The sequence below is a fragment of the Pseudoliparis swirei genome, chromosome 15 (assembly GCF_029220125.1).
Source record: "Pseudoliparis swirei isolate HS2019 ecotype Mariana Trench chromosome 15, NWPU_hadal_v1, whole genome shotgun sequence".
NCBI classification, from domain to species: Eukaryota; Metazoa; Chordata; class Actinopteri; order Perciformes; family Liparidae; genus Pseudoliparis; species Pseudoliparis swirei.
In genome coordinates this window covers 21425918-21451714 of record NC_079402.1, presented here as the reverse complement: position 1 = coordinate 21451714, position 25797 = coordinate 21425918, and the positions used below count along the sequence as shown (strand labels likewise).

The 25797-nt window shown below is 46.3% G+C and overlaps 2 protein-coding genes across 2 annotated transcripts; one reads left to right on the top strand and one right to left on the bottom strand.

Moving 5' to 3' along the window:
* Positions 1-219: 219 nt before the first annotated feature.
* On the top strand, positions 220-6434 carry LOC130205381 (dematin-like). The gene is made up of 15 exons (XM_056432709.1): positions 220-258; positions 772-810; positions 948-1085; positions 1150-1188; positions 1561-1663; positions 1813-1857; positions 1959-2087; positions 2188-2285; positions 2392-2554; positions 2722-2762; positions 3123-3168; positions 3340-3347; positions 3574-3630; positions 5477-5557; positions 5726-6434. Exons 2-15 carry the CDS (start codon positions 802-804, stop codon positions 5837-5839), a joined length of 1071 nt encoding a protein of 356 aa, XP_056288684.1. The 5' UTR covers positions 220-258; positions 772-801; the 3' UTR covers positions 5840-6434.
* Positions 6435-6956: 522 nt separating this feature from the next.
* ppp3ccb (protein phosphatase 3, catalytic subunit, gamma isozyme, b) lies at positions 6957-25196 on the bottom strand. Its single transcript, XM_056432814.1, has 14 exons — positions 24665-25196; positions 23373-23570; positions 23160-23284; positions 21370-21481; positions 19595-19740; positions 19384-19523; positions 18130-18207; positions 17519-17613; positions 17267-17392; positions 10531-10608; positions 10370-10454; positions 9760-9857; positions 9551-9577; positions 6957-8804 (listed from the first exon to the last, which is right to left on the bottom strand). Exons 1-14 carry the CDS (start codon positions 24768-24770, stop codon positions 8641-8643), a joined length of 1578 nt encoding a protein of 525 aa, XP_056288789.1. The 5' UTR covers positions 24771-25196; the 3' UTR covers positions 6957-8640.
* Between the last annotated feature and the right edge of the window lie 601 nt (positions 25197-25797).

Sequence of the window (25797 nt, the reverse complement as noted above, 5' to 3'; positions counted from 1 at the left end):
CTCTCCTCCCCCCCTCTGCTCTCCTCCGCTCTCCTCCGCCCTTCCCTCCCCCCACCCTCTCCTGTCCCCGCCCTCCTCGGCTGTAGCAGGAGAGGAGCGTCCCCATCGGTCTCTGGTCTCCTGGTCCTGATCCTGATCCTGGTCCTGGTCCTGGTCCTGGTCCTGATCCTGATCCTGGTGCTGGTCCTGGTCCTGGTGCTGGTTCGGTTCCTGGTCCTGGTTCTGGATCTCTTCCAGCTCTGTGGGATCTATTTGGAGGTGAGAGAATCCGGTTGCTGCTCCGCGTCGAGGCTAATATTCAAGATTCAGGATTCAGGATTCAGGATTCAGGCTGATTTACCGCGTTGCTGCAGACGCACTTGCCGCTCCGCCCTCCTCCTCCCCTCCTCCCTCCTCCTTCCCTCCTCTTCCCCTTCTAATAATAACAACAACAATAATATTAATAACAATATAATAATAATATTATTATAATAATATAACAATAATAATAACAATATAATAATAATGACGATATTAATAATAATATTAATGATGATATTAATGATAATAATAATAGTAATAACACATTTAAGGAGGAACCATATCATATTGAGAACATTTAATTTTCCTTTTCAGAACCTGGTTGAAATATAATATATAATGTATAATATTATGATTTAAATATCTGATCATATTCAGTTCATCTTCAACGCAGGGTCCCACAGGCTCCGGTTCCCCCGGTCCGGGAGGGGTCACCATCAGGGTTAATAAAACATCTTGTTTGTGTTCCAGCTGGTTCAACAGAAGAAAAGTTATCCAGCCATGCATCAGGTAAACAACAACAACAACAACACTCAATACACACACCTGCACATGATGTCTCTAACCTGTGCCGTGTGTGTGTGTGTCTGTGTGTGTCTCTGTGTGTGTGTGTTGTGTCTCTGTGTGTGTGTGTGTGTCTGTGTCAGGCGCGGGGGGGCAGTGTGGGCTACAGAGACCTGGCCGCTCTCCCCAGAGACAAAGCCATCCTCCAGGTGGAGAGACCGGACCTGATGACCTACAGACCTCACCTCACCTTCTCCCCCCTAGACCCGCCCCCCAGAGAGGTACACACACACGCACACACACACACACACACACACATTTATGATGTGTCTCTTTGTGTCTTAGAGGTCTCCTCCCGCCTCGTCCCCCACGATGTCTCCTGAGGTAAGACGATGATGATGGAGGACATGGGAGGAGCCGTTACATATATATATGTATATATATATATATATATATATGTATATATTCCATATATATATGGAATATATATTATATATATATTCCATATATATATACATATATATATATTTATATATATATATGTAATGTACATATATATTTATATATATATATAAATGTAATATATATATATATAATATATATGTAATATATATATATTTATATATATACATCTAAATATATATATATACATACATATTATATATTTTATATATATATATGTAATATACATATTTATATATATACATATAAATATATATGTAATATATATATATAATAAAGATAACGTTTTATTAGAAGGTGAAGGAACGCAGAGCAGAGAGTGACAGCAGCTCCCCTGGTGGATCAATGCTGACACTGCAGGGAAGAAGGAGCAGCCAGCAGCACTTCCACAGACCAGGTAACACACACACACACACACACACACACACACACACACACACACACAGACAAACACACACACACACACACACAGACAAACACACACACAGACAAACACACACACACACAGACACACGTATTTGACCTTTGACCCAGATATGTTTTCAGATAACGGAGTAAACATCTACATGAAGCCTCCAATCTACAAGCACGGTGAGCTCCTCTTCATCATCTTCATCACCTTGTTACTCGTCTGCATCATGTTGTTACTCTTCATCATATTGTTACTGGTCTTCATCACGTTGTTCCTTCAGAAGTAAACAAACACCATGAGGTCGTCGTTCAGTCATCAAAGTTTCCAGCAGCTCGACAACCAGAACCAGACGAGAAGTCCAGGATCGAGACCGAGTTCTGGCCCTGCCCCCCCTCACTGGCTGCCATGGGTAACACACACACAGACACACACACACACACACACACACACACACACACACACACACACACACACACACACCATGCTCTCTAACGACGGCTGAATCTCAGAGATGGAGTGGAGGAAGAGGAAGGAGCTGCAGGAGGAAGACGAGTTGAAGGACCTGAGCGGAGCCGCCGAGGCGCTGCAGGAACCAGCTCTGGAGGAGGTGAGCACCACACACCAGAACCTGGACCAGAACCTGGACCTGAACCAGAACCTGAACCAGAACCAGAAGCTGAATCAGAACCCGATTATTGTTCCTGTTAAACCAGATGAAGTCCAACCTGGGCCGGCTCATCCTGAAGGAGGAGCAGGAGGAGCAGGAGGTGCAGGAGGAGCAGGAGGTGCAGGAGGAGCAGGCGGAGCAGGAGGAGCAGGCGGCTCCCAGGAGGAAGAAGACCCAGTCGCTGCCGGACCGAACGCACATGCACAGCAGTAAGGCTCCATGTGGGCGTCGCTGCCAGCCGACCCCCTCTGGGCGTGGCCTCTCTGTCAGCTGACCCCCATGTGGGCGTGGCCTCTCTGTCAGCCGGCTCACGCCCTCTCCTCTCTTCTCTTCTCTTGTCTTCTCTCCTCTCTTCTCTCTTCTCTTCTGTCTGCAGGTTTGTCAGCGAGAGCGTCGAAGCCTCCCGGCCTGACGCGGGTAAGAGAGACTCCTCCCCCTCGGACGTGTTCCGCCTGTACGATGTCGTGACGCGTACGATGTCGTGACGCGTACGATGTTGTGACGCGTACGATGTTGTGACGCATACGATGACGTGACTACGATGTCGTGAAGCATACGATGTCGTGACTACGATGTCGTGACTACGATGTCGTGACGCGTACGATGTTGTGACGCATACGATGTCGTGACGCGTACGATGTCGTGACTACGACGACGTGACTACGATGTCGTAACTACGACGTCGTGACGCGTACGACGTCGTGACGCGTACAATGTCTTGACGCGTACGATGTTGTGACGCGTACGATGTCGTGAAGCGTACGATGCTCTTTACAGATGCAGTCTGCAGAGTTCTCCACAGACAGAGATAAAGAACCAGCAGGTGGGATTTCAGTTTTACAGGGTTACACAAATGCATCACAGTAGGAAAGTACAACGGTTCTACTTCTAATACTTAAAATTATTATCTAGACAGGTTTCATAATCACATGTAAATAAATGAAATGACTCGTTCTTCAATGTCCTCACCGTCTCGTCTCACGTGTCTTTGCAGCGGCTCAGGTAAGACACGCCTCCTACCTGAGGGCCCATGAGCATCGGGGTTGAACCTTCACGTCTTTATTGAGTGTGTATGTGTGTGTGTATGTGTGTTTGTGTGTGTGTGTGTGTATGTGTGTGTGTATATGTGTGTGTGTATGTGTGTGTATATGTGTGTGCGTATGTGTGTGTGTATGTGTGTGGTTGTGTGTGCGTATGTGTCTATGTGTGTGTATGTGTGTGTGTGCAGAACAGAGCTGGTGGGATGGACAGAGGGAACTCTCTGCCCAGTATTCTGGAGCAGAAGGTGAGTCTCCATGACAACAACACTGTCATTATGGTATGGATCTGTGAAAAGTGTTACAAATAAAATTGAACTCACTAACTTTTACATTTATTTTAACAACTCGTGTCCTGCTCTCTAGCGCCCTCATCTCCTGCTATCTAGCGCCCTCATCTCCTGCTCTCTAGCGCCCTCGTGTCCTGCTCTCTAGCGCCCTCGTCTCCTGCTCTCTAGCGCCCTCGTCTCCTGCTCTCTAGCGCCCTCGTCTCCTGCTCTCTAGCGCCCTTGTGTCCTGCTCTCTAGCGCCCTCGTGTCCTGATCCCTAGCGCCCTCGTCTCCTGCTCTCTAGCGCCCTCGTCTCCTGCTCTCTAGCGCCCTCGTGTCCTGCTCTCTAGCGCCCTCGTGTCCTGCTCTCTAGCGCCCTCATCCCCTGCTCTCTAGCGCCCTCGTGTCCTGCTCTCTAGCGCCCTCGTGTCCTGCTCTCTAGCGCCCTCGTCTCCTGCTCTCTAGCGCCTTGTCTCCTGCTCTCTAGCCTCGTGTCCTGCTCTCTAGCCTCGTCTCCTGCTCTCTGGGCCCTGTCTCCTGCTCTCTAGCGCCTTGTGTCCTGCTCTCTAGCGCCTCGTGTCCTGATCTCTAGCCCTGTCTCCTGCTCTCTAGCGCCTCGTCTGCTGCTCTCTAGCGCCCTGTGTCCTGCTCTCTGGCGCCCTCGTGTCCTGCTCTCTAGCCTCGGTCACTGCTCTCTGGCCTCGTCTACTGCTCTCTAAGCCTCGTCTCCTGCTCTCTAGCCCTCATCTCCTGCTCTCTAGCCTCGTCTCCTGCTCTCTGCGCCCTGTCCTGCTCTCTGGGCCTCGTCTCCTGCTCTCTGCGCCTCGTCTCCTGCTCTCTGCCTGCCCTGCTCTCTGGCCTCGTGTCCTGCTCTCTGGGCCCTCGTGTCCTGCTCTCTAGGCGCCTCGTGTCCTGCTCTCTGCGCCTCGTGTCCTGCTCTCTAAGCCTGGTCCTGCTCTCTGGCCCTCGTGTCCTGCTCTCTAAGCCCTCGTGTCCTGCTCTCTGCGCCCTGTTGTCTGCTCTCTCTAGCCTCAGTCCTGCTCTCTAGCCCTCGTGTCCTGCTCTCTGCGCCTCGTGTCCTGCTCTCTGGCCCTCGTGTCCTGCTCTCTGGCGCCCTGTCTCCTGCTCTCTAGCGCCTGTGTCCTGCTCTCTGGGCCCTCGTCCTGCTCTCTAAGCCTCGTGTCCTGCTCTCTGCCTGGTCCTGCCTCGCGCCACGTGTCCTGCTCTCTGCGCCTCGTGTCCTGCTCTCTGCGCCCTCGTCCTGCTCTCTCTGGGCCCTCGTGTCCTGCTCTCTAGCGCCTCGTCTCCTGCTCTCTAGCGCCCTCGTGTCCTGCTCTCTAGCGCCCTCGTGTCCTGCTCTCTAGCGCCCTCGTGTCCTGCTCTCTAGCGCCCTCGTGTCCTGCTCTCTAGCGCCCTCGTGTCCTGCTCTCTAGAGCCTGCTCTCTAGCGCCCTCGTGTCCTGCTCTCTAGCGCCCTCGTGTCCTGCTCTCTAGCGCCCTCGTCTACTGCTCTCTAGCGCCCTCGTGTCCTGCTCTCTAGCGCCCTCGTGTCCTGCTCTCTAGCGCCCTCGTGTCCTGCTCTCTAGCGCCCTCGTCTACTGCTCTCTAGCGCCCTCGTCTACTGCTCTCTAGCGCCCTCGTCTCCTGCTCTCTAGCGCCCTCGTCTCCTGCTCTCTAGCGCCCTCGTGTCCTGATCCCTAGCGCCCTCGTCTACTGCTCTCTAGCGCCCTCGTCTCCTGCTCCCTAGCGCCCCCGCGTCCTGTGTCATTGATGTGAATTACATCGTGTCTGTTATTTAATCCATGACATCATTAATCTGCCATCAGGTTCTTCCCTATGAAGCGCTGATTGTGACCCACAGAGGGCGCTGCAGGCCGCCTCCAGGAGTGGACCGCACCCGGCTGGAGGTGTGTGTGTGTGCGTGCGTGTGTGTCTATGTGTGTGTCTGTGTGTAGATTCAGATTATTGATCCAGTATTACATCATGAGGTCATAAAGATCATAGTCATTAAAATTATTATTATATATTCATAAAGTATGTAACACAACCACTGAGCTGCTCCTCCTCCTCCTCAGAGGCACCTGGGCCCAGCTGAGTTCCTCCAGGTCTTTGGGATGGACCTGATGGAGTTTTCTCGTCTGTCTCTGTGGAGACGGAACGAGCTGAAGAAGAAGGCGTCGCTGTTCTAGACACACACACACACACACACACACACACACACACACACACACACACACACACACACACACACACACACACACACACACACACACACACACACACACACACACACACACACACACACGATTAACCCTTAACTGTCACATATACGACCTGCTGACCTTATAACCACTGCTAGAACACTTTCATCATCATCATCATCTTCATCATCATCATCATGAAGCTGGTTCACCTTGGAGCTCCAATCAGATCGCTGGAAACATGAAGTGGTTTCGGCAGAAGCCCGACGGGGTCAAAGGTCACTGATTCTATTGATCTGATGCTAGGTGTGTTATTGATCCCTCAGGAGGAACATGTAGTCTGATGATCACCCACAACTTATTGATTGTAAACTACTTAATGATTTGACTCTGTACTCGTCTTCTTATTGAGAGCTTTTAGTTTCTTATTCATTTAAAAGAAGTTTGTCTAAAATCTACAGGAAGGACTTTACCCCAGTGTATTCACCTTCATCCTCCTCTTCGTGATGCTTTCCTCCTCCTCCTCCTCTTCATGTTTCTGTTGTTCAATGTGAAGAAGTCTGAAATAAATCTGAGAGCCGGATTGTGTTTGTCGTACTGTTCCTTTAAGATGACATCATCAATCGATCAGCCCTGATCATTAATGACCCTTAAACCCGCGTCCATAGTTTGTTAATTATTGATCAAGGGACGAGCCCTTAACGTTTCAATGAGAGAACAACAACAACAACAAACAGGGCCCTCGTTGGGTTCTTCAGTAAGGAAGCCCTGAAGGTCAAAACTCAAACTAGAAGTCAAAGGTTTGAAGTTTGTCCGCCCAGAGCTTCCGTAGCTTCAGAAGACATCGAGTTTGAATTTAAATAGTTTATGAATCATTTTCATAAACTGGTGTCCCTGAATGCAGCACAGACAGACACGTGTTGTGGGGAACAGGTGTCCGTGAATGCAGCATGGACAGACACATATTGTGGGGAACAGGTGTCCCTGAACGCAGCACGGACATACACGTGTTGTGGGAAACAGGTGCCCCTGAATGCAGCACAGACAGACAGGTGTTGTGGGAAACAGGTGTCCCTGAACGCAGCATGGACAGACACAAGAGGCATTCACTGCTGTTTGTTTATTGGAGTGAAACGTGACAGATTCATTCGTTGCTTTAATTTGAAAGTTTCTGTACATCCTGTGAGATATGCTGAGAACAGAAGCCCCGCCCCCTTCAGTCGGGCCCCGCCCCCTCATGAGTCCCCCCCCCCTCTAGATTATAACCCTAAATCTATGTTGTAAAAAACAAAGAGGAACAATTAAAATGTACAGTGATCGTTCCTGAAGAAAGAGCTGACCAGAACCGGATCACACCGGAACCAGATCAGACAGAACCAGATCGAACCGGAACCAGATCAGACTGGAACCACACCAGATCGGACCCATATCAGACTGGAACCAGAACCAGATCAGAACCAGTACTGGATCAGATCGGAATCAGAACTGGATCAGACGGGAACCAGAACCGGATCAGACCGTGGTGATTCAGCAGGTTTAGTCCTCAACTCTGATATTTAAATCGATGAATAAATTAAGAACATGAGTCTGAACCTTCTGCTCTTAAGGAGAGAAGGAGGGAGGGAAGGAAGCAAGGAGGGAAGGATACAGGGCCAATAGTAGGAATAAAGGGTCAATAGGGGGAATAAAGGGTCAAGAGGAGGAATAAAGGGCCAATAGGAGGAATAAAGGGTCAAGAGGAGGAATAAAGGGTCAATAGGGGGAATAAAGGGCCAATAGGGGGAATAAAGGGTAAATAGGAGGAATAAAGGGTCAATAGGAGGAATAAAGGGTCAATAGGAGGAATAAAGGGTCAATAGGGGGAATAAAGGGTCAATAGGAGGAATAAAGGGCCAATAGGAGGAATAAAGGGTCAATAGGGGGAATAAAGGGTCAATAGGAGGAATAAAGGGTCAATAGGGGGAATAAAGGGTCAAGAGGAGGAATAAAGGGTCAATAGGGGGAATAAAGGGTCAATAGGAGGAATAAAGGGCCAATAGGAGGAATAAAGGGCCAATAGGGGGAATAAAGGGTCAAGAGGAGGAATAAAGGGTCAATAGGAGGAATAAAGGGCCAATAGGAGGAATAAAGGGTCAATAGGGGGAATAAAGGGTCAATAGGAGGAATAAAGGGCCAATAGGAGGAATAAAGGGTCAATAGGAGGAATAAAGGGCCAATAGGGGGAATAAAGGGTCAAGAGGAGGAATAAAGGGTCAATAGGAGGAATAAAGGGCCAATAGGGGGAATAAAGGGTAAATAGGAGGAATAAAGGGTCAATAGGAGGAATAAAGGGTCAATAGGAGGAATAAAGGGCCAATAGGAGGAATAAAGGGTCAAGAGGAGGAATAAAGGGTGAATAAAGGGTCAAAAGGGGGAATAAAGAGGAGAATAGGGGCGGGGCTTTAGGAGGAATACAGAGGAGAAAAGGGGCGGGACTTTAGGAGGAATACAAAGGAGAAAAGGGGCAGGGCTTTAAGAGGAATAAAGAGTAGAATAAGGGCGGGACTTTAGGAGGAATACAAAGGAGAAAAGGGGCGGGGCTTTAAGAGGAATAAAGAGTATAATAGGGGCGGGGCTTTAGGAGGAATAGAGGAGAAAAGGGGCGGGACTTTAGGAGGAATACAAATGAGAAAAGGGGCGGGGCTTTAAGAGGAATAAAGAGTAGAATAGGGGCGGGGCTTTAGGAGGAATAAAGAGTAGAATAGGGGTGGGGCTTTAGGAGGAATAAAGATGAGAAAAGGGGCGGGGCTTTAGGCCTGTGTGGTGGTGCCGTTCTTGTCGGAGGGTCCAGGGCTGGCTGGCAGGTTGTTGGGGGGCGGGGCCTCCTGCTTGCCGTCCCGGCGGGGGGGCATCCTCTCGTTGATGCGGTCCAGACCTCGAGCCTCCTCGAAGCTCTGGATCTTATGTTGAGGGTCTTGAAGGGCTGCGGAGACACAAGACCACGTCAGACACAAGGCCACGTCAGACACAAGGCCACGTCAAATTAGATATATAGATAGAGATACACACACACACAGGTCAGACCAGCAGGGGAACTTACTTGAGAGCAGGACGAGGCAGCATGGAGATAAAGAAACACACTTTAGTTAAAGGAACATTACACTGGTACTATTACACATTAATATATAACTGGTATTATTATAATTATACATTAATATATAACTGGTATTATTATAGTAAATAATGTAAATAAATGAACAAGGTCTCATCTAGTAGACAGGTACAGACAGGAGACCACATGAGACAGGTACAGACAGGAGACCCCATGAGACAGGTACAGACAGGAGACCCCATGAGACAGGTACAGACAGGAGACCCCATGAGACAGGTACAGACAGGAGACCCCATGAGACAGGTACAGACAGGAGACCCCATAACACAGGTACAGACAGGAGACCCCATGAGACAGGTACAGACAGGAGACCACATGAGACAGGTACAGACAGGAGACCACATGAGACAGGTACAGACAGGAGACCACATGAGACAGGTACAGACAGGAGACCCCATGAGACAGGTACAGACAGGAGACCCCATGAGACAGGTACAGACAGGAGACCCCATGAGACAGGTACAGACAGGAGACCCCATGAGACAGGTACAGACAGGAGACCACATGAGACAGGTACAGACAGGAGACCCCATGAGACAGGTACATACCTCGTGCCTCCTCTGCCTCAATGGTGGCTGTGTAAGCGTGAGGAAGGAGAGAGAGAGAGAGAGAGAGAGAGAGAGTTATCTATGCATTCAGTCAGCCCTGTTGCCATCAACACAATCAGGGGGTCTAGTGGGAGTCTGGTGGGGGTCTGGTGGGGGTCTGGAGGGGGTCTGGTGAGAGTCTGGAGGGGGTCTGGAGGGGGTCTTCTCACCGTTCTGTATAGTTCTCCGACCTCCGGACAAAACCCCCACCGGCAGCGTCCCTGTGGGGGTCAGACCCTTCAGCTGCAACACACTCTCGTTCTCCTCTCTGTCAACACAAACAGACATATAAATATATACAAACATACATATAAATATATAAACATATATATATATAAATATATACAAAAATATATAAATATGCAAATAAAAATACATAAATCTAAATAAACATATATAAATACAAACATATATAAATATATAGACCAAAGATTCAATCGTGACTCGTTTTATTTTAAGGATCCTTCATGAGATCATCGTGCTGCTGAACTTCATGAGGACAGTACTGATGCTTTGTTTATATATAAATATATACACACACACACACATATACACAAATTTATATAAACACACATTCATACTGACCCTTTAAGTTTATATACATATAATACATATGTATATACACACATATGTATATATATATATATTTCCACACTACCAAGAGAGGACAACCAGGAAAAGTCATAAGCCTTTCAATCAAGTCCACTGGGAAAAGATCTGCCCAGCAACAAGCTCCAGATGTCACATGACCCAGAGAGACCCAATGAGGTGAAGACCCACCTGAGCACAGAGAAGACTCGAGCCATCTTTCCAATGGCCCGGATCTTATTCCTGATCACCTCCTTCCTGACGGCTGGAGTTCCACCTGAAAGAGAACAACAGCTGAAGTCTTCACCTCAGAGCCAGTGAGCTGAGGATGAGGAGCAGGATGAAGGTCTTACCTTCACACGTGTCGTCTCCTTCTGACATGAGCTCGTCGTCAGAGCAGATGTTCAACACGTTCACCAGCATCTCGGTGACTGAGGAGACATTCACAGGCCCATGAACACCAGTATGAAGAACACCAGCATGATGAACACCAGTATGAAGAACACCAGCATGATGAACACCAGTATGAAGAACACCAGTATGATGAACACCATCATGATGAACACCAGTATGAAGAACACCAGTATGAAGAACACCAGTATGATGAACACCAGTATGAAGAACACCAGCATGATGAACACCAGTATGAAGAACACCAGTATGATGAACACCAGTATGAAGAACACCAGTATGATGAACACCAGCATGATGAACACCAGTATGAAGAACACCAGCATGATGAACACCAGTATGAAGAACACCAGTATGATGAACACCATCATGATGAACACCAGTATGAAGAACACCAGTATGATGAACACCAGTATGAAGAACACCAGTATGAAGAACACCAGTATGATGAACACCAGCATGATGAACACCAGCATGATGAACACCAGTATGAAGAACACCAGTATGATGAACACCAGTATGATGAACACCAGTATGAACACCAGTATGAAGAACACCAGTATGAAGAACACCAGTATGAAGAACACCAGTATGATGAACACCAGTATGATGAACACCAGTATGAACACCAGTATGAAGAACACCAGTATGAAGAACACCAGTATGATGAACACCAGTATGAAGAACACCAGAATGATGAACACCAGCAAGATGAACACCAGTATGAAGAACACCAGCATGATGAACACCAGCATGATGAACACCAGTATGAAGAACACCAGTATGAAGAACACCAGTATGACGAACACCAGCATGATGAACACCAGCATGATGAACACCAGTATGAAGAACACCAGTATGAAGAACACCAGTATGAACACCAGTATGAAGAACACCAGTATGAAGAACACCAGTATGAACACCAGTATGAAGAACACCAGTATGAAGAACACCAGTATGATGAACACCAGTATGAAGAACACCAGTATGAAGAACACCAGCATGATGAACACCAGTATGAAGAACACCAGTATGAAGAACACCAGCATGATGAACACCAGCATGATGAACACCAGTATGATGAACACCAGTATGATGAACACCAGTATGAAGAACACCAGTATGATGAACACCAGTATGAAGAACACCAGCATGATGAACACCAGTATGATGAACACCAGTATGATGAACACCAGTATGAAGAACACCAGTATGATGAACACCAGCATGATGAACACCAGCATGATGAACACCAGTATGAAGAACACCAGTATGATGAACACCAGCATGATGAACACCAGTATGAAGAACACCAGCATGATGAACACCAGTATGAAGAACACCAGTATGATGAACACCATCATGATGAACACCAGTATGAAGAACACCAGTATGATGAACACCAGTATGAAGAACACCAGTATGATGAACACCAGTATGAAGAACACCAGTATGATGAACACCAGCATGATGAACACCAGCATGATGAACACCAGTATGAAGAACACCAGTATGATGAACACCAGTATGAAGAACACCAGTATGATGAACACCAGTATGAAGAACACCAGAATGATGAACACCAGCAAGATGAACACCAGTATGAAGAACACCAGTATGAAGAACACCAGTATGACGAACACCAGCATGATGAACACCAGCATGATGAACACCAGTATGAAGAACACCAGTATGAAGAACACCAGTATGACGAACACCAGCATGATGAACACCAGTATGATGAACACCAGTATGAAGAACACCAGTATGAAGAACACCAGTATGAACACCAGTATGAAGAACACCAGTATGAAGAACACCAGTATGAACACCAGTATGAAGAACACCAGTATGAAGAACACCAGTATGATGAACACCAGTATGAAGAACACCAGTATGAAGAACACCAGCATGATGAACACCAGTATGAAGAACACCAGTATGAACACCAGTATGAAGAACACCAGCATGATGAACACCAGTATGATGAACACCAGTATGATGAACACCAGTATGAAGAACACCAGTATGATGAACACCAGCATGATGAACACCAGCATGATGAACACCAGTATGAAGAACACCAGTATGATGAACACCAGCATGATGAACACCAGTATGAAGAACACCAGTATGAAGAACACCAGTATGATGAACACCAGTATGAAGAACACCAGCATGATGAACACCAGCATGATGAACACCAGTATGATGAACACCAGTATGATGAACACCAGTATGAAGAACACCAGTATGATGAACACCAGCATGATGAACACCAGCATGATGAACACCAGTATGAAGAACACCAGTATGATGAACACCAGCATGATGAACACCAGTATGAAGAACACCAGTATGAAGAACACCAGTATGATGAACACCAGCATGATGAACACCAGTATGAAGAACACCAGTATGAACACCAGCATGATGAACACCAGTATGATGAACACCAGTATGAAGAACACCAGTATGAACACCAGCATGATGAACACCAGCATGATGAACACCAGCATGATGAACACCAGTATGAACACCAGTATGAAGAACACCAGTATGATGAACACCAGCATGATGAACACCAGTATGAACACCAGTATGATGAACACCAGTATGATGAACACCAGTATGAAGAACACCAGCATGATGAACACCAGTATGATGAACACCAGCATGATGAACACCAGCATGAAGAACACCAGCATGATGAACACCAGTATGAAGAACACCAGTATGAACACCAGTATGAACACCAGTATGATGAACACCAGTATGATGAACACCAGTATGAAGAACACCAGCATGATGAACACCAGTATGATGAACACCAGTATGAAGAACACCAGCATGATGAACACCAGTATGATGAACACCAGCATGATGAACACCAGTATGATGAACACCAGCATGATGAACACCAGTATGAAGAACACCAGTATGAACACCAGCATGATGAACACCAGTATGATGAACACCAGTATGATGAACACCAGTATGAAGAACACCAGTATGAACACCAGCATGATGAACACCAGTATGATGAACACCAGTATGAAGAACACCAGTATGATGAACACCAGTATGAAGAACACCAGTATGAACACCAGCATGATGAACACCAGCATGATGAACACCAGCATGATGAACACCAGTATGAAGAACACCAGTATGATGAACACCAGCATGAACACCAGTATGAACACCAGTATGAAGAACACCAGTATGATGAACACCAGCATGATGAACACCAGCATGATGAACACCAGTATGAACACCAGTATGATGAACACCAGTATGATGAACACCAGTATGATGAACACCAGCATGATGAACACCAGCATGATGAACACCAGCATGATGAACACCAGTATGAAGAACACCAGCATGATGAACACCAGTATGAAGAACACCAGTATGAAGAACACCAGTATGAACACCAGTATGAACACCAGTATGATGAACACCAGTATGATGAACACCAGTATGAAGAACACCAGCATGATGAACACCAGTATGAACACCAGTATGATGAACACCAGTATGATGAACACCAGTATGAAGAACACCAGCATGATGAACACCAGTATGAACACCAGTATGAACACCAGTATGATGAACACCAGCATGATGAACACCAGTATGATGAACACCAGCATGATGAACACCAGTATGAACACCAGTATGATGAACACCAGTATGAACACCAGTATGAACACCAGTATGATGAACACCAGTATGAACACCAGTATGATGAACACCAGTACAGGGCTCCAGACTAACTTTTTTTACTAGGAGCACAGTGGCCCCTAACTTAAAATTTTAGGGGCGCAAGCAGAAAATTTAGGGGCGCACAGGGTTTTTCCTGGGTCAAAATGGGTCTTCGGTGCTCCCCAAAAAAAATGTTTGCGAGCTGCGCGCGCACCGTCTATTCGTGCAGGTCGAGCTGTTGAGTGAGTGATCAGCAGCTGGCCGCTCTGTCCATTCACGCACCTCACTGTTGTGTATTGATCAGACAAGAAGACACGCTTATCAACTCCAGTGTTTCCCCTACCATTATAACAGGGTGAAATCTCCCCCCCCCCCCCCCCCCCCCGTCTCAACAATTCTCGGCTCGCGTGACAGAGCGATGCGCGCACCGACATCGAAGTTCTGCCGTGATGCGCGCACACGGTGAGCACACTCACCCCCCACCCATTGATTGAATGCATTCATAGAAAGCAGTTTCTTTTAGGAAACGGAATCAAAAATAAATATTACTATGCAGCACGTTCTCTTTTCAATACCATCTAGGGTTTGATGATGTTATGATTAGAGATTAACCGATCACTGAAATCAGTATCTGCCGATCACCGATAATACCGATCACCGAGTCGATTGAAGCATTCTATTTATTGTGTAGCATTATTGCCTAGGACTATGAGGAAATACATATATAAAGCAACTCAAACATTAAAGAAATTACAGATTTCTTTAAACATTTAGGACTTTTACTTTGAAAAATGTCCTAATTGATACATTAAAATTGTTTGATTGCTATTGTAGGGGATTTCAGATATGTATGGAACACATCTGCATTATTCATTTCCTGGAACTCTTGGGGAAATCTATATACAGGACTTTTCTTAACATACAAAAGACTGACTAATTTTTATAAACTCTTCCTTGGTCCAGTAAAAATGTTTTAATGTTAGCATAATTTAAGCTAAATCTCAGAAATGATCTATAAAGATATATCAGTTCATTGTTTACTTTTATATGTTCGTGTATGATTTGTCGACATCTTATTTTGATAAACGGATGTTGTTTCACGTGGTTCTTTCCGCTAACTTTGCAAAACCGGATGTTGTCACTTAGATCCTTCCGCTAACTTTATCAAAATCCTCGCGCGCTCCCGATCGAATGCGTTTACCGTGAGCGACAGTGTATAGGGGCAGACATGTGAGAGTCGGCTGAGTCGACCCAGAGATTCAACTCGGGGGACGGGGACGCCGCTCGGTGGTGAGGATCCCCTCGTGGACCTCTCACTCTGCGGCCCTCGCCCTCGTTGCGTCTCCGCTGCGGTGCGCCTCTTTTCACACATTAGCCCCCCCCCTCTCACACACAGGCCAGCCTTCTTCTTCTTCGGTTTTCGTCTCCTTTCTTCTTCTTCTGGAGTTAATGTCGGTTAGCAAACCAGTCATTCAGGCATTACCGCTAACTATAGTGGGCTGAAGTGTAGAACAAGTTTGTCAGCAACAAAAATATTTCATAACAAAAAAAAGAAATCTGCTAATTTACTGGTCGCGCATGCGCGAGTTGATGAAAAATTTACTCGCACTGTGTCTAATTTTAGGCGCAAAATGCGACCATTTGGTCGCAGTCTGGAGCCCTGCAGTATGAACACCAGTATGAACACCAGCATGAAGAACACCAGTATGATGAACACCAGCATGATGAACACCAGCATGAAGAACACCAGCATGATGAACACCAGCATGATGAACACCAGTATGAAGAACACCAGTATGATGAACACCAGTATGATGAACACCAGTATGAACACCAGTATGAACACCAGCATGAACACCAGCATGATGAACACCAGTATGAACACCAGCATGATGAACACCAGCATGATGAACACCAGCATGATGAACACCAGTATGAACACCAGTATGAACACCAGTATGAACACCAGCATGAACACCAGCATGATGAACACCAGTATGAACACCAGTATGATGAACACCAGTATGAACACCAGTATGAACACCAGTATGAACACCAGCATGATGAACACCAGCATGATGAACACCAGTATGAACACCAGTATGATGAACACCAGTATGAACACCAGTATGATGAACACCAGTATGAACACCAGTATGAACACCAGCATGATGAACACCAGTATGAAGAACACCAGTATGAACACCAGTATGATGAACACCAGTATGAACACCAGTATGATGAACACCAGTATGAACACCAGTATGATGAACACCAGTATGAACATCAGTATGATGAACACCAGTATGAACACCAGTATGATGAACACCAGTATGATGAACACCAGTATGAAGAACACCAGTATGATGAACACCAGCATGATGAACACCAGTATGAACACCAGTATGAACACCAGTATGAACACCAGTATGATGAACACCAGTATGAACACCAGTATGAACACCAGTATGATGAACACCAGTATGATGAACACCAGTATGAAGAACACCAGTATGAAGAACACCAGTATGAACACCAGTATGAAGAACACCAGTATGAACACCAGTATGATGAACACCAGTATGAAGAACACCAGTATGAACACCAGTATGAACACCAGTATGAACACCAGCATGATGAACACCAGTATGAACTCCAGTATGATGAACACCAGTATGATGAACACCAGCATGATGAACACCAGCATGATGAACACCAGTATGATGAACACCAGTAGAACACCAGTATGATGAACACCAGTATGAACACCAGTATGAAGAACACCAGTATGAACACCAGTATGAAGAACACCAGTATGAAGAACACCAGTATGAACACCAGTATGAAGAACACCAGTATGAACACCAGTATGAACACCAGTATGAACACCAGCATGATGAACACCAGTATGATGAACACCAGTATGAACACCAGTATGAACACCAGTATGAACACCAGTAGCCTCACCCTTCTCTCCCACGAAGGGCAGCGACCAGGTGAAGACGTCCATGAAGTTGGGCAGCCAGTAGGGGTGAGGGGAGCAGTTGAACTGACGGATGTTCATCACGTTGTTCTCGTACTTCAGAACCGCCGCTGAGGACCAAACACACACACACACACACACACACACACACACACCAAACACACACACACACACACACATCAACGTCTTCTACTGCAGGTGCGCTTCCTGTCGGCTGTTGCCATGGTTCCCTGTACCTTTGTTATTGTACACGTCCAGGTAGTTGGGGGCAGAGAAGATGGTGATGAGCGAAGGGAAGCCCGTCGTCTGGCTCTTCCTGTACATTCGGTAGCTGGCGGACACAGAAACATCAAAGGTAACCATATTAAAGATAAACAGAGAGGTCTGTGGGGGTCAAAGGTCAGACAGAAGGGACCGTTTGGTTTTAAACTGTCATCTCTTAGTGCTTCATAGGAGGGGAGAAGTCCTCACACCGACTCAGTTCATATGAACTGAATCTGACTATTTTGATCAGCGAATTATTTATTAATGTTCTGCTTCTAAAAGCACCTTTAACTAATATCTCTAAAGATACACTGTACATTAAAGTATGTAGTTCTAAACAGCTCTTATTGTAGTTCTTATTATGGTACTTTAGTAGTTTGACTATGTTGAGGAAATGTTACTTTCTGTATTCTTGTTGTTCTTAGTTTGTCCTCTAGGTTGATGCACTTATTGTAAGTCGCTTTGGATAAAAGTGTCTGCTAAATGACAAGTGATGTAATGTAAACGTTATACACATTCTAAACAGTAAACAACAATAAGACAATAGACAATACAAGATAAATAACATTGTTATTATGCTCACCCGGCATCCTGAGCTTCATGAGCTCGTATTACGGACAGCAGGTTGTTGTTCATCAGGAAGTCACACACGGCCGGGTAACTGAGGAGGACACGGGAGAGGTAAACAACAACAACAGAAGAGTGGGAGTGGTCAACAACAACAACAGAAGAAGAAGAAGAGCGGGAGTGGTCAACAACATAAGAAGAAGAAGAGTGGTCAACAACAACAACAACAAAAGAAGAATGGGAGTGGTCAACAACAACATAAGAAGACGAGAGGGAGTGGTCAACAACAGAAGAAGAAGAGTGCTCAACAACAACAACAACAGAAAAATGGGAGGGGTCAACAACAACATAAGAAGACGAGAGGGAGTGGTCAACAACAGAAGAAGAAGAAGAGTGGGAGTGGTCAACAACAACAGAAGAAGAAGACGAGAGGTCAACAACAACAGAAGAAGAGTGGGAGTGGTCAACAACAGAAAAGTGGGATTGGTCAACAACAACAACATTAATACTGCGAGCAGCGATGAACAAGTCCTTGCTCATGTGGGCCAGTGGGGGGCGCTGTCACGTAACGCAGATTTTCTTTGGCCAGTAGGTGGCGCTTCGACTACGAGTGGAAATAATCGTGCCGATCTCCTCAGGCCGAGACTTGTAACGAGCACGACACGTTTGGGACAGATTAGAGTCCAGCTGAGCCACTAGGGGGCGCTGTGACGACGTGAACACATGCATCATGTGACTCTACGTGAAGTCTAGACCACGTCATGAACATTACAACAAGTAGAAGTAGTAGAAGAAGAAGAAGAAGACGTAGAAGAAGTAGAAGTATAATAAGAAGTAGAAGAAGTAGAAAAAAAAGAAGTCGATGAAGTAGAAGAAGAAGTAGTAGAAGTAGGGGAAGTAAAAATAAAAGAAGTAGAAGAAGAAGACATAGAAGTAGAAGAAGTAGAAGTAGACGTAGAAAAAAAAGAAGTAGAAGAAGAAAAAGAAGTAGATGAAGTAGAAGAAGAAGTAGAAAAAGAAGAAGAAGTAGAAGTAGGGGAAGTAAAAATAAAAGAAGTAGAAGAAGAAGACATATTAGTAGAAGAAGTAGAAGAAGACGTAGAAAAAAAAGAAGTAGAAGAAGAAAAAGAAGTAGATGAAGTATAAGAAGAAGTAGAAGAAGAAGTAGAAGTAGAAGAAGAAAAAGAAGTAGCACTAACACTTCTCCCGTGACCTTTGACCTGCTGCAGCTGGGTCAGGGGGCTCTGAGGAGGCGTGGCCTGTGTCCTACCTGTAGAAGTACGAGCATCCTCTCACGCTGTTGTGGCAGAAGTGCTCCTGGGTCTTCTCCGAGCCGTAGTCCTCCCCCGGGTCGGACCACAGCAGGTCACACATGGGCCCGAAGGCCGGCGGCTCCTTGAAGCGGTCCAGCTGAGCACACGCAGGTCAGAGGTCAGACGCCGTGTGGACCGCATCACCGGCCTCCTCTAGGTGGAGCTCACCTTGCGGATGTCGTCCAGGCAGGTGACCTCTGGGCTCAGCCCGCCGTGCACACACAGGAACTGCTGGTTGAGCAGCGCGGCGAGAGGGAGGCAGTCGAACGCGTCCATGCAGGCGTCATACACACGCTCAGAGTACTTGATCTTACCTAAAGGTCAGAGGTCACACACACAGGTCACAGGTCAGAGGTCACACACACGCTCAGAGTACTTGATCTTACCTGCAGCACACAGGTCAGAGGTCACACACAGATCACAGGTCAGAGGTCACACACACACTCAGAGTACTTGATCTTACCTGCAGCACACAGGTCAGAGGTCACACACACACAGGTCACACACAGGTCAGAGGTCACACACACAGGTCACAGGTCACACACAGATCAGAGGTCAGAGGTCACACACACACCTGGAACAGCTTCCAGTCAGAGGTCACACACACACAGGTCAGAGGTCACACAGGTCACACACAGATCACAGGTCAGAGGTCACACACACACTCAGAGTACTTGATCTTACCTGCAGCACACAGGTCAGAGGTCACACACACAGGTCACAGGTCAGAGGTCACACACACACACTCAGAGTACTTGATCTTACCTGCAGCACACAGGTCAGAGGTCACACACACAGGTCACACACAGATCACAGGTCAGAGGTCACACACACACTCAGAGTACTTGATCTTACCTGCAGCACACAGGTCAGAGGTCACACACACACAGGTCACACACCACACACTCAGAGTACTTGATCTTACCTGCAGCACACAGGTCAAAGGTCACACACACAGGTCACAGGTCAGAGGTCACACACACGCTCAGAGTACTTGATCTTACCTGCAGCACACAGGTCAGAGGTCACACACAGATCACAGGTCACAGACACAGGTCACACACAGATCACAGGTCAGAGGTCACACACACACTCAGAGTACTTGATCTTACCTGCAGCACACAGGTCAGAGGTCACACACACAGGTCACAGGTCAGAGGTCACACACACACTCAGAGTACTTGATCTTACCTGCAGCACACAGGTCAGAGGTCACACACACAGGTCACAGGTCAGAGGTCACACACACACTCAGAGTACTTGATCTTACCTGCAGCACACAGGTCAGAGGTCACACACACACAGGTCACACACAGATCACAGGTCAGAGGTCACACACACACTCAGAGTACTTGATCTTACCTGCAGCACACAGGTCAGAGGTCACACACAGATCACAGGTCAGAGGTCACACACACAGGTCACACACAGATCACAGGTCAGAGGTCACACACACACTCAGAGTACTTGATCTTACCTGCAGCACACAGGTCAGAGGTCACACACACAGGTCACACACAGGTCAGAGGTCACACACACAGGTCACACACAGATCACAGGTCAGAGATCACACACACACAGGTCACACACAGATCACAGGTCAGAGGTCACACACACACTCAGAGTACTTGATCTTACCTGCAGCACACAGGTCACACACACAGGTCAGAGGTCACACACACAGGTCACAGGTCAGACAGGTCACACACAGATCACAGGTCACACACACACACATAGGTCAGAGATCACACACACGCTCAGAGTACTTGATCTTACCTGCAGCACACAGGTCAGAGGTCACACACACAGATCACAGGTCAGAGGTCACACATAGGTCAGAGGTCACACACACGCTCAGACTACTTGATCTTACCTGCAGCACACAGGTCACACACACAGGTCAGAGGTCACACACACAGGTCACAGGGAGGTGGAGGACTCACACTCCTGCTTGAAGGTGAAGTACTCGGTGAGGTGTCGGCACTCGTGGTTTCCTCTGAGCAGGAACAAGGTGTTGGGATGGTTGATCTTCAGCACCCACAGGAACAGCACGCACTGCAGGGGGGAGCACTATTAACCACTAATACTACACTATTAACCACTAATACTACACTATTAACCACTAATACTACACTATTAACCACTAATACTACACTATTAACCACTAATACTACACTATTAACTACTAATACTACACTATTAACCACTAATACTACACTATTAACTACTAAGACTACACTATTAACCACTAATACTACACTATTAACTACTAAGACTACACTATTAACCACTAATACTACACTATTAACTACTAAGACTACACTATTAACTACTAATACTACACTATTAACTACTAAGACTACACTATTAACCACTAATACTACACTATTAACCACTAATACTACACTATTAACTACTAAGACTACACTATTAACTACTAAGACTACACTATTAACTACTAAGACTACACTATTAACCACTAATACTACACTATTAACTACTAAGACTACACTATTAACCACTAATACTACACTATTAACTACTAAGACTACACTATTAACCACTAATACTACACTATTAACTACTAAGACTACACTATTAACCACTAATACTACACTATTAACTACTAAGACTACACTATTAACTACTAATACTACACTATTAACTACTAAGACTACACTATTAACCACTAATACTACACTATTAACCACTAATACTACACTATTAACTACTAAGACTACACTATTAACTACTAAGACTACACTATTAACCACTAATACTACACTATTAACCACTAATACTACACTATTAACCACTAATACTACACTATTAACTACTAAGACTACACTATTAACTACTAATACTACACTATTAACTAAGACTACACTATTAACCACTAATACTACACTATTAACTACTAAGACTACACTATTAACCACTAATACTACACTATTAACTACTAATACTACACTATTAACCACTAATACTACACTATTAACTACTAAGACTACACTATTAACTACTAAGACTACACTATTAACTACTAAGACTACACTATTAACTACTAATAACTACTAAGACTACACTATTAACTACTAATAACTACACTATTAACTACTAAGACTACACTATTAACTACTATTAACTACCAATACTACACTATTAACTACTAATACACACTATTAACTACTAATATATCATTATTATTCTTAGTCTCATCTCTTGTGTTCCAGACAACATTCGACGGATCAGATGAATTAACTTGTAATAAAAAAGGGATAAACACTCCCTGAAGACACACACACACACTCCCTGAAGACACACACACAGACACACACTCCCTGAACACACACACACACACTCCCTAAAGACACACACACTCCCTGAAGACACACACACACACACTCCCTGAAGACATACGCACAATCTGAGGACACACACACACACAGACACACTCTGAGGACACACACACACAGACACACTCTGAGGACACGCTCAGTCCTTCCCTTAGATTGTTTTAGAAATAGGACACAGGCCGAGCCTGGAAGCAACAAGAGTGTGTGTGTGCGTGTGTGTGTGCGTGTGACCTGTGTGTGCATGTATGTGTGTGCATGAGTGTGTGTGTGTGTGTACATAAGTGTGTGTGTGTGTGCATGCGTGTGTGTGTGTGCGTGTTTGTGTGCATGAGTGTGTATGCGTGTGCATGAGTGTGTGTGTGTGTGTGTGTCTCTACCTCGATGCTGAAGTAGCCCCGGTCCACGTAGTCCCCCAGGAACAGGTAGCGGGTGCTGCTGGGGGACCCGCCCACCTCGAACAGCTTCATGAGGTCAAAGAACTGTCCGTGCACGTCTCCACACACTGCACACAGACACAGTGTGTGCTCAGGTCAAAGGTCGTCATGATCATGGGGAACTTTGGGAACATGTTATTAAACGGGGGGGGGTACCTGTGATGGGCGCCTCCACTTCCAGCATGCACTTCTCCTGCCGCAGGATGGCGGCCCCTTCGTTGATGATCCGGAGCGCCGTCTCCTCCTCCAGCCGGCCCTCCTTCACCAGGTGGGCCTTCAGCACCTCCACGCTGGGCCTCCCGTCCACGAACAGGTCTGAGACCGACAGCCGGGTCCCGGGGGGGTACGGCACCGCTAGAGGAGACAGGGGGGTCAGCACACCTACAGCTGCAGGCTGCACGCCGCCACGGCGCGTTCAGGCCGCAACACAAAGGAGGAAATACCAGAGCGCTGAATAACTTCACTAGTCTGGGCAAGAAAAATGAAGACTGTTCACACTTTAAGCACACTGAAGAGTTCTAATGATCAGAGTGATCTTCAGAACCTCCGGTTCCTCATGTGTTGAAGCTGCATTCTCTCTCCTGACCACCAGGGGGCGACTCCTCTGGTTGTATAGAAGTCTCTGAGTAGATAACTGGGACAGAAGATATTTCCTGAAACAACCTTTTCGGAAGACACTTTCTCGGCCTAGTGGTCTAGTTTCGAGTGAGAATCTGAAACAGAATCAGGTCACCCCCCCCCCCCCCCCCCGCCTTCCTTTTTGTAATAAAAAAGGAAGGCGTGGAGCTAAACTGTTACACCCCCACACACACACTTGTTCTAATGATAGGTTCAAGGACTGTCGGACAGATGAATATCCGCCCCTGTGTGATAGGACAAGAACACTCAGCTTCCTGTGGTCACCTCTAGCAGGAAGTTGACCTTTGTCCCTGCTGGCCACCGTAGCTGCTGCGTCAGCTGACAGTCAAATATAAACAAAACCAGGAACCAATCAGACGGCTGCTGGACCTCAGAGCTCCGTACTGGGGCCCCCAACAGAACACTGAAGAAGCGCCGTACTGGGGCCCCCAACAGAACACTGAAGCAGCTCCGTACTGGGGCCCCCAACAGAACACTGAAGAAGCGCCGTACTGGGGCCCCCAACAGAACACTGAAGCAGCTCCGTACTGGGGCCCCCAACAGAACACTGAGACACGCTCGCGCACACCCACACACAAAGTTTCTCAACATGAACATCTGTCCGGACAGTTTAGCTAAGAATCTAACTCATTAGCATGGATTGAATAATGTGGACACCCTGCCCCCTAATGAGAGGGGGGTGGGGGGGGAGGGGGTAACCCTACCCCCCCTTCTCCCCCCCCCCCCACCACCACACCGGACATGGCCGCTTTAGCTCGGCTAGCCGCCTAGCTGTGAGTGAACTTCCTGAACAGAAAGGAGACAGGAACCTTTCACGGGCCGCTCGGTGGTCGACATCGGGGTCGACATCGGGGTCGGGTTCGGGTTCGGGTTCGGGGTCGGGTTCGGGGTCGGGTTCGGGTCTTTCGCCGACATGTTGCCTCCTCGTCGAGCGGCAGCTCGGAAAGAAAAACACAAAAGTGTGTAAAAGTCCTCGGATCGATTCCTCCTGGAGCAGCTGGGCTGAGCTAGCTGGCTAAGTGCAGCTGAGCCGAGCCGAGCCGGGCTAAAGGGGGGTGAAGGGCGGGGGGGGGGGGCTCTCACGAACGAATGAACGCTTCCCGGTTAAGTCCCGCTCTGTCTCCGCTGCTGCCAAGCCGCGCTCAGTGCGTCTCAGGCGGATGCGCTGCTCCAGGAAACGGCCCGATGGTGCGTTCAGGAGCCTTTGGTGGTGCGTTCAGGAGCGTCAGATCATCGCCCCACTGGGTCCCTGTATTCCTCGGGTCTCCATGGTGTCGTGCAGACCCTCCGTCGGATTACAATAATCCGCCGCAAACGGATTTTCCACCAACACGGCTCGGTGTGGGGGGTTGTGGGTAATGTAGTCCTGAAGAGACGCCACTGCGCCTTGTTCCTGGTCCGCGGAGCCGCGCGCGCAAGAGAACTGCCATATATATATATGTGCATATATATCAGTGGCGGGCCATGCATTTTCTACCTAGGCCTTCAATGCCGTTTTATATATATATATATATATATATATATATATACGTGTATATATATATATTCATGTATATATATACGTATATATATATATATATGTATATACGCATGCATATACATGTATGTGTGTATTTATATTGATGTATGTATTCTATCTACATATATATATATATATATATAAATATGTAATATGTATATATTATATATATATATATTACATATATATTATATATATATGTAATATACATATATACATATACATTTTTATATATATATGTAATGTACATATATATTTATATATATATAAATATGTAATATATATATATATGTAATATATATGTAATATATATATATATATATATACATATAAATATATATATACATACATATTATATATTTAATATATATATATATGTAATATACATATTTATATCTATACATATAAATATATATGTAATAT